This window comes from Larus michahellis, chromosome 2 (assembly GCF_964199755.1).
Source record: "Larus michahellis chromosome 2, bLarMic1.1, whole genome shotgun sequence".
Classification (NCBI taxonomy): Eukaryota; Metazoa; Chordata; class Aves; order Charadriiformes; family Laridae; genus Larus; species Larus michahellis.
Window position 1 is genome coordinate 49,292,084 of NC_133897.1, and position 10,322 is coordinate 49,302,405.

Here is a 10,322-nt window from a genome sequence, read left to right on the forward strand (position 1 = left end):
CTTGATGGCTTGTTTTTGTTCTCCCTCTAACCTTTACTAAACAATGCCAACGATTTCTCTCAAATCGGCATCTTATTTAACCCTTTCTCCCCGCTGTCAGCCCATGCATGTTTTAGCAACGATTCTGATGAAACATGAAGAGGCACCAGGTAGACTCAGCTACACTGAGCCATGGGCACTTCCTGAACTTGCTTGGTGAATCTGGGAGCATTATAGAGATTATCTTTGGGTTTGTGGTATTATTTTTTTTTGTCTGCAAGCTTATAATGGTTTCCTCTAAAATTTCCCATCTGGTTAGCACAGAGTGCTTTCAGCCATTAAAGCACATACTTTACGTTTGGTTTTAGGTGGTGGGTTTGGTTTTTTTTTTTTAATTGACATCAGAGGCGATTGTCTTAAAAGGTTTATGAAATATCTAGGCCTGAACAAAATGAAAGTAATTTTATTTCCAAGGAATACTTTCTATCCTTACTATTTTTTTTAGTATAAAACATTGAGAAGAAAAGGAAAGGCAATATAGATGCATTTTGATTTTCTTACTCCATCCTTTGGATAAGGGGTAACTGAGAGTAGACCTTTCCCCAAATCCAGAACTACAAAATCTGAGTGTTTGACTGAAAATGTGATATTTCTGTTTTCAGGGAATAGAACAGTTGAAAAAGGAAGAGAGAAGATGGGCTAAAAAAACAAAATGGATGAACATGAAAGCAGTATTTGGCCATCCGTTCTCTATAGCATGGCTTAGCCCATTCGCAACACCAGACCAAGGAAAAGCAGACCCGTACCAGTATGTGGTCTGAGGAATTCTTGACCAGCATTTCCACTAAAATAGAAACATATTACAGCACTACTGTTAAAAATTTTCCATGAATGTTTAAAACAAAAGGCAAAACAAACTTTTTTTATGTCTATTAAATGGCTGATAATTGCAGAGAAAAAAAAGCCCTGTATTCCACAATTTTAGATAATTCTATATCTCTGGCTGAAACTGCTGCTGCTTTTATTTTTTTTCTTTTTTTTTTTTTTTTTGTATTTCTATTTTTTTTAATCTTGTTAACTTTACTGGCCTTTGTTTCTCTCTGCTTTCTGTATGGCGTAACTAATGTGGAGGGGATCCTCTTTCTCTGTTGTGACCCACCTCTTCTGAGTAGATTCTCATGCTGTCTCCTGACTGTGATGAGCTCTGTGGAAGACATATGAGTGCCAACAGCCCTACACAGACACCTTTGGACTTCCTGAAGGAACACATTTGCTCTTTCATATGCGAACCTGAGCGGGGAAGCAAACATTTCACTTACCAAAAGGTGCAAGACAAGAACGCAACACAGCAAGAGAGCCAGTTGACCTGGTGATCGCATACAGTTAAAAGTACTTAAAACAAAGGTTGCCAACGCCAGTTCCCACCCCACCCTCCTTTTTCCTTCCAGCCACAGAACTGATTCCATCTTTCTGGCGTTATTTTGTCTGTTCCCTCCCTTGTGCGCAGGAAATTGTTGCCATCTTAGGGTAACTGTGGCAGATTTAGAAGACTCTTTGGATTATTAAATGCCTTACACTCGCAGGAAAGAAAGAAATCTGAGTTTCCAAGTGTTTAGGATAGCAGAATCATCTTGTTTTGTGTGTGTTTGTCTTGTTAGAGCAATGCCTGCTAAACAGTGTTAACGTGAAAAACTGACGTGAATGCCCAGATTACTATAAAGACTAATATTGATGGCATGTGTAGGTGTACCAGGGTGATTGATTCTGTATTCTTAGCATGGCCCTGGTTTAGAGCTTTGTAAATCTTTTCTCATATTAATGCATACATGTGTATGTGTGTAAACACACACACGCATATATGTGTAAGTATTTTAAATTGGGAAATATTGGTGGTAAGGAGCATGCGTACTGTTATGAACTGTGTGGTGATGAAAGTGGGAGGGACAGAAGGCATTCCAAAAACGGGTAGAGCTAAACCATTCATAACTACAACTGACATCTTGTGTTCAAGCAGGAATTTTATTATATTTTTGGATCATGACTCCCATGGGCTCATCAAGCGATTGCAAACAAAGGAAAAACACAAATGAGCGGTGTCCATGACTTCCAAGGAATGTTTTCTTTCCTTGGTTTAAAATAAAATGGTATTTTTATTTTATTTTATTTTATTTTTTATTTTATGGAAAATGACCTGTTTAGACTGCTTTAAAGCCATGGGGGAAGGGAGGGAAATCAGAGAAGGAGAAATTTATTGGATGTCTCATTTTGGAAGTAATGTGAATGCTGCATCTTTTCAATCTGTCAATGCTTCCATATGGAAAACAAATGCAATAAAACTTTTCCAAAAACTTGTTTGCTGTTGTTATTTTCTCTCTTCACTTTGAATGTTGGGGACAAAAGTCTGTAATGGGTTTTCTGACGTTTCGCTTCAATACACAAGCAGGCAGAAGTGTGTAAAAGTTAATTGGGTGTTCAACTTTTGAGTTTAAAAATGAGTTAATCAGTAATAGATTGATCTGATATTCAGTGGTGTTATCACAGCTCTTGGAAGAGGCTGTCAGTAGCTGCTCTGCTGTGTAAAGGGGCAGTTTCTGCCATCCTGCTTGCTCAGGGTTATATCATTAGGAGCACGTTGTGATCTCTGCCGCGGGACTGCGCGGAGGGAGCCACAGGCTGCGCTCGCGCCTCAGTGGGAAGATTCTGTGAAGGAAACGTGGCTTTCGCGTACACTTTTCCTTAATGAAGAGAAGTTCAGGAAAAGTTTAGGTGGTGTTTTTATAGTGCTGATACTGCCGATAGTGGGGAGACTTTCGTACGTAACTATGTGGCTGTGATTTTAGGATGCAGTGGCGTTTCTCAGAGAATGCTCCCGGCTTAATAGTTTAGGGCTGGATCTTTGGCCAGGATCAGCTCAGCCGGTGAGACGTGCAGATGGTGACTCAAACTGGTAGAGAATCCGCCCCTGAAACTGTCTTGACGCAAAATCAAATGTACTGGGGGGAGAGGCTTTAGTCACCTAGGCAATTACCGAATGGATGTATCTCTCTGTACACTTCATTGCTTTAAAAATTGTTTTGATTGTCAATTCCTGGTGCACTTTCCAGTTTTGGTTTATTTTAATTACCTTTATTCACTATGCATTTTGGAGGAAGACGGGTTACGTTGTTCTGGCATTTTGACCATTGTGGAAAAAAATGTGTAAATTACTCAGTATTTCTTGTTTCAAACAAATGCTGATTGTTAAACTCTACTGTTACAGAGTATTGGTATTTTCAGACTGTTTTTGTTTTGAGTGAGGCATCATCGCAGCTTGCGGAAACGTCCATTGGTAGCTGTCGTGCGTATGTCTCAGTAACTGTGGGTCCTCAGTTTTACTTGGGCTGAACGACTCGGTGGCGCAACTTGATGCGATTCGAACGATACTAAACGTGGGTCGATATGAGAAAGGCAGACTTCACCAACTTGCACGTGGAAAGTATTTTTCTCGGGCAGAACTACCTGACTTCGGGTGCTAGTTCTCCTCTGGTGTGACCAAGAGCAACTGAAGGACAACCTCGATCAGAGGCGGGGTGTTTCTGTTTCTTGAGAAGCTAAACGATGCTCCAAGCAGAAATGAGTGAAGAAATCTGCTGTAGGGAAAGTCTGGCCTTAATCATGACTTCTGAGAGCAACGCTTCCTCGGTCGTCTTCCCTTTAATGGACAAATTTTTGCAATACTCGCCCCTTCTGTTCGCTCTTTCCGTTTGGATTTTAAAACGGTATTAAAAGAAGTTAATGTGTTTCTCCTAACACGCAAGAGCTGTCCTGCAGATTGCTTCTGGGTCAGGCCGCGCAGCACAGCAGCCTATTTTATTTTTTTTTTTTTTTATTATAAAGTGAAATAGCTGCATGATGGGAAAGAGAAACAGCTGTTAGTTTAATTTGACATACAAAATTCTCGCTTTCTAAAAGAATGGTGAGAGATGTGGGGTAAATATATATTTTTTTTTTTTAAAAAGAAAAAGTTTCATTAAACAGTAATGAAACATCAACAGTTGTGCATTCCTTCCTTCCCCCTTAATTTTTTTTTTTTTTTTTTTTTTTTAGGGCAAAACCTCACGCCCTACTGACTGTGGGGCAGGCAGCCAAAATTCCACCAGGATACAATTTTTAAACCTTCTGCTCATTTTCAATACGTGCCCTGAAAGGGATTAGTGAGGTCTCGGCCTGGAGGGAGAGAAAGTATGGCCCTGCCTGCTCTGATTAACTTCTCCCTAATCTGGCGTCGGTGCAACCTCAGCCTGACCTTGTTTATCTCCTCGGGCAGCAGATGCTGTTCAGGGCAGGTGAAGGATGTTTTTTTGGGGGAGGGAAGAGAGGGTTTGCTGCCCAGAAGTGTTCAAGATCCTTATTCCCGATTTAGATGGCAGCACGGATCGAACCGGATTAAGCACGTGATGGAGGGCAGGATTAAAGCTTGTGCCGCTGGGGAAAGGGTTTAAATGCTTGGTGTCTGCTTCTCCTCCTGCCCCGTGCTGCTTGTTTTCCTTCTCTCCAGATAGTCGCGCAGTGAACGCTGCAGCCGTGGTGACGATTTGTTACTAATGGCATTAGAAACCTCTGCAGTTTGCTAATTAACAGCCAACAGCCAAAGGTCTCCAAAGAATCATAGGATTGTCTGGGTTGGAAGGGACCTTTCAGATCGTCGAGTCCGACCATCAACCTCACACCGCCAAAACCCATCACTAAACCGTGTCCCTCAGCGCCGTGTCTGCCCGTCTTTTAAATACTTCCTGCACTTTAAACTGCAAAAGCATCTGTCTCCCATCCGCGGGGCGCTGGAACTGGAGTATTCCAGAGGAAAAGCCGCATGGAATTGCTAAAACACACTTTGCCAAGGCTCTGGTCTGCCATCCTCAAGTGCTGCCCCTGTCCCGGCTTGCCCGGCAGGGAGGTAAGGATGGACCGAGTGCCTCGTCCCAAGGGGCTGGAGGCTGCCAGGGATTTTCCCTGGAAAAGTCAAAACGGGGCATTTTCCAGCTTGGGAGCAGAGCAAAAGACCACGTGCCTGTGCTTAGCGTTGCAAAGTGCACGTTTGTGCTTCAGGGCTTGAATTTTTCCCTGAAATTGCAACCCTGAAGACTTCAGCTTCGGTATTGCGTCACCTCTTCCTGCACGTTCGTTGCTGGAAATTTCTCCCAAGTCAGCACGGGAAACGGGGCGTGAATGAAGCTCGCGAAAGCTTTGCACGTAATTCTTGGGTTTATGGTGTGTTTTCTTCCCGGCCCGCTCCTGCTGACTCAGTGTTATTGCGAAACCAAGCTGTTGCTGTGTTAAAATGTCGTGTTATTTATAAGGCTCCCTGTGCGTGCAGCTGTGGCGCCGCCGGCCTGTTGCGTGTATTTATTTCCCCCCCTGCAAAGCCCTGAAATGTTTTGTGGGTCATTAGGGAAAACCTGTGGAATTAGACCGTGGCAAGTGTATTTTTCACCCAGCTGTTGGGTGGAAAAAAATGCTCTTTTAAATGGCTTTAACTGAATTTGCTCATTTTTCCTTTCCTGGAGTGTCTCAAAACTTGTATCCCGTGTCCTTGTTTCTCTAGGAACAGAGTTTCTGCCTGGTCACTTGTGTGTCATCATGAGCATATACACAGCTATAGATCTGACTCCTCTCCCATGACATAGACTATGGGCATAAAAAATTGTGGCCTACTTTACATAATGGTAGCCTTAAAAAAAAATAATAAAAGAAATAATCAAATTTCTTAGTTCCTTATTTCTACGTGAAGATTGCCAGGAAAAAAAAAAAGTCACTGCCTGAATTTGAAGGACCTGTTATTTAAATGCAATCAGAAGTGTTTACTCTACTGAAAGTGATGTGCTTGGAGGAAGGATGAATCAGAATATTGACTGATCAAGGCTCCGGTCCTGCTTTGAAGCTTCCACTCGTACAGATTTCGTCCTGTCCCTGTTGGTATATCCGGCTTGCGTTGTGATTTGTCTTTGACAATTTGTTAAATGGCAATTGTGTTCTTAAATATTTGCTCTTAATTGACGCAGAGCGAGCTTGTTCTTATGTCAGCTACTAGTGACAAAGCCTAGATACGGCTGTGGTAAATTACCAATCGCTGGAAAAAGTTGCAATGTTTTTCCTGTACCTGAAATATTGTAAAAGCGCCCAAGTAAGGTGAAGTTTTGGGTTATGATTGTATTTTCTTATTCCTTGGAGGGATTAAAAAAGCATCGGGAGAAGAGATACAAGTTTCCAGCAAGGGATGGCTTTTTAGAAGCCGTCTCTTTACCATAAAAATCAATAGCGACTTGTACCGAGGTCAGTCACCGAGATTCAGATTGTCCACGCATTCAGTCTTGTTTTAGGGTTTTGCTGTTAAATTGGGGGATGAAACTCTCAGTGGTGCAGGACGCCTGTCTTTGATGTTAATTAAAACCCAAAAGCCACCCTGGCTGTAGATGAGCAGTTTTGCACGTGCTGCGGCGGTTTTACCCGCTGTAAACGTGAGATGACCCAAAACTCTTCTCTTCTTGCAGGGTATCGAGCGTCTTAAAAATCAGAAGCCAACCTGGGAGAAGACCAGCGGCTGGGAAGGAATGAAGCTGGCATTCGGTGGCGCTTTCTCCTTGGCTTGGTTCAATCCCTTTTCCAACCTGAACTGCGAGAGCCCAGGGCCGGCCGAAGCGGTGGCGGCGGCTCCTGCCTCTGCAATAATGACCCAAGAAGAAATCGAGCAGTTTCTCGCTCGAGATGTTGCCGTCCAAGTGCTACACGAATAAGCAAAGCAGCCTCCAAGATGTCAAGAGCAGCTTTCAGGTGGTTTGTTGGTTTTGTTTTGGTTTTTTTTTTATAATCACTACTTGTGCTGGAGATTTAAGGGATTGCTTTTTTTAACATACTTTTGGTGCATTAAAAAAATTCAGGAGTGTTTATCCGGAAGCCAGGTACAGCACTAGCAGAAGCAATGCAAATCTCCAGAGAAAGCTTTATAAGCGATGAGACTCATAAGCTCCTTTTCGGACCTGCGACAACTGCTTTATTGAGCTTTTCTTACTCGGCCTTTAAGGAAAGTTTATAATTGTCCGATAGATTGGTCCCAGCTCCCAGAAACGCGCAGTTGTAAGGAGTCTGGTTAATCTTTTGTTCTTACCGCCTTTTGGAGGGCTAAATGATAAGCCCGTGTAATGGCCAGATTAGCCCAGCTCTAAAGGTTTTGTTGAAAAAGTGTCTTTTTTAGCTCATCCCATGGATGCTGCCTGTGGATTATGAAAACTGCTGGTGCTCAGGTCTTAGCGGAGATGGGCTACCAGGCTACGGACACAGCAGGTGGGCCAGCTTGCCCTGGGTGTGATTCCTTTGGGCTCCATAACATCTCCAGGGGTAAATTTTAACCCTCTGTGCTTGTGAGGCCGTCCAAGTTCGGCGGTGCTTGGCTGAGCGGCGCTGGAGCTGGAGTGCTGGTGGTGATGCTGGGCCGGTGAGAGCATTCTGTGGCCACGAGCAGGCAAGTATTGGCCAGGTTGTCGAGCTGCTGGTGGGGAGAAGCTTTCACCCCAGGGTTCGTTAGCAGGTAGGACGTGTGGGGCGGGAGCTGCCCGGCTGAACTCTGCAGCCCAGAAAGGAGGCAGCTGGTCTGGGCCAGGCACCGGGGATGTTTCTACAGCCAAAGGAGGTGCGAGCACCCTGCTGATGGAGCTACTGGCTCTCTCCTTTTGACTTGCCTGATTTAGATGTCTGCCTGTCTGTTGGTTTTTTTTGGTTTCTCCTCCATAGCTAGAATTAGTTGAGAATGAATGTTGCTGCCGGTACTCGCTGTTATGCAGGGTTTCCTTACGCTAATTCTGCAGCCGGCTCCTGGTAGACGTTGGCGAGGGCGTAGAAGGGACCTGCATCGCTCAAGGAAGGTGTCACTGCAGGTGGCAGTCGCTAGCAGCAAAGTCACTCAGAGGTGACGCCAGCTGCGCATTCAAATACGCTGCCAACACTGGGCGTGCTCCAGGTGACAGTGGAGTTTTAATTTAGACCATTTTTCAATTGTTTGGGTTTTTTGCTTTTTTTTTTTCTTCTTGTCGTCTCCCTTAGCTTAATTGTCAGGAAATTTTGCAGGTTGTTAGAGATGTGCTCCTATTTTTCTCTCACCAGACATGCTTGACTTCATCCCCACCTCCCCTCTAATGTGGACCAAAGATAATGGCTTCCTCTCGGAAGGAAGAGAAAGAGTTTTGGGGGATGAAACCACGGTATTGTGAAAGACCTAGATGAAGTTTTTATTATTTATTGAAGCAATACCAAATAGCATTTGTGCAAGATTTTTGCTTTTTTTTCCCCCCCAAAAAAAGCATCTTAATATGTATTAAGGGTGTGACATTCAGGGCTACTGTGGAGGGATGAGATTCTTTCCCGAATTTGTCCTCTGCCACAGCAGTCCCTTTTTCTGGCAAGGGGACTGGGAACAAAGCGAGTGCTGTGACTATTCAGAGCACAGATTGGCTAAAACCCAGGGGATATTTCCAAACAGTCGTCCCATCTCCTATCCCCTCTGGATGTCTCCACTTTGCCAGTGAAAAATAGGTTTAGGAAAAAATCATTAGGAACTGGGTATTTAGAAAAACCTTTCAGGTAAAGGGAGACACCCAGCATTTGGGGGGGATTGAGGTGTCCGCTCATGTCATTTAGACACGAGGTCTTGAATGTCTTTGCCCCGTGTAGCAGTGTGATGCTGAGGGAAGAAGCTCTCCTGCTTCTGCACCGGCCTACGTTCTTCTCTGTCAGCATCCCACGGGAAAGGGACATCAGGGACATAGGCAGATGTATGAGGGATGTCCTATAGGGAGCAGTAGGGATGTTGAAGGAGGAAAAAAGCGTCCTTTTTAGCTCACGTTTTCTCATTTTTGGCTTGCTGCTCGGCCTCTGCGTCCAGTTCATGTCCCCACCTCCAGTGCCGTGGCTGCAGAGCGGGAATGGTGCTGCGGGGTCTCGGGGGGAGAAACGAGTTAACGGTTGAAAATCACCTTGAGGTGAGCGCGCGGGGATGTCAGCTCCGGAGAGACCCCTCCCACTGCGTTTCAGTGATGCTTCTCGGGACGTGGACCCCGCTTAATGTGGCTTTGATTAGGTGCAGACGGGGGCAGCGTATTTCCTCCTCCGCTCTCAAACCTGGTTCACCTCATCACGAGGACAGGTGTCCTTTGCTACTGTTTCCAACCTCTCGTGTTGTTCCTCAGGTGCTGGCGTCTCTAGGCTTTATTTTTTTAATAGCTGAAACGGAAAAGCAGTGTGAAGAGCGGGGGTGAGAGCCGGAACAGCCCTTTCCCCTCCTCCTACAGTGCAGTTATGGTCCAAGTGAGAGACGGGAACCTGTGCCCTACGCGGAGCCATGGGCAGCCAGGACCTGGCGGGGTGACATCCTGTGTCCAGTGAACTGGTTCTGCTGGTGTCTCTTAGCTGTTGGTCTCCCTCATCCCGCTCTTCCTCCTCCTCCACAGATTCCCAGCACCCCTCAGGGTCTCGTCTCTCTCTCAGTGTAGCGTGGCAACCGCCAGAAATCGCAAAAGTCTTCATGAGTTGGAAAAATCTCTTCTATCCACATGTCTCGCATAAACCTCCTCCTTTAATGACTACCTGTTAGCTTGGGACCAAATGGGATTTTCATGAAATTGAAACCAAACTCACTGTTTTCCTTCCCTTCCCTCCACGCGCTCCTTGCCCCTCGTGAAATTGTGCCTTCGCCTTCAGGCCACGCTGCTGTGCTCCCAGCCGGCTCGCCGGGCCCCGGGGAGGGCGCTCCTCCAGGGCGCTCGGCGCGCGGACATCCGCTTGAGATCCCATCGCGTCTCCGGCACGAGGTGTTAATACGTGATGGACAGCCTCGTGGCAGACGTGAAAAGCATTCTTGTACTACTTCTCCGGCGTCTTCCACAGCAGGTTTTCTATGCAAGTAAATAACTTCCATCTCTTGAAAAAATATATATTTTGCTGTTTGTAACTTCTTTTTATGCCTCTGGTCGCTATTGTACTTAATAAAGAACTAATTTTTCCATCCACCAAGGACTGCCGGCTCCTGCCTTCCCTGCGGTCGCCACACACGGACCCTGTGCCCGCTCTGCCTGCGGAGAGGGGCTCCCGCTTCTGGCCCTGCCAACACCAGAGGTGGCCTTCTGGGGACCCAGCGCAGGGCATCAGGGATGCTGTGGGCAGAGAGGCGGTGGGAGCCCAGGACAGTGGCCCAACAGCCACCTGGGCACTTCTCTGGGTGTTCCCCAAATGTTTGAAATGCAAGTGAGTGGTCAAAAGCTCTTTTCCTCCTCCCTTTTTTACATGCTGACACATAACCAGGTGTAGCTGCCATTTCT

At 45.6% G+C, this 10,322-nt stretch overlaps 1 protein-coding gene across 6 annotated transcripts in view; it reads left to right on the top strand.

Annotated features, from left to right (window-relative positions):
- The window catches only part of ZDHHC3 (zDHHC palmitoyltransferase 3), a 34,671-nt gene extending 24,414 nt beyond the window's left edge, over nt 1–10,257 (top strand). For 3 of the 6 annotated variants that reach the window (XM_074575233.1, XM_074575232.1, XM_074575235.1), the window contains exon 7: nt 6,507–10,257. In XM_074575233.1, coding sequence (XP_074431334.1) covers nt 6,507–6,749 — 243 coding nt within the window. In that variant the 3' untranslated portion in view covers nt 6,750–10,257. Of the gene's footprint in view, nt 1–641; nt 2,332–6,506 lie in introns of those variants that run through there. The other 3 variants (XM_074575237.1, XM_074575236.1, XR_012585548.1) reach the window with 2 other exon arrangements.
- The last annotated feature ends 65 nt before the right edge of the window (nt 10,258–10,322 follow it).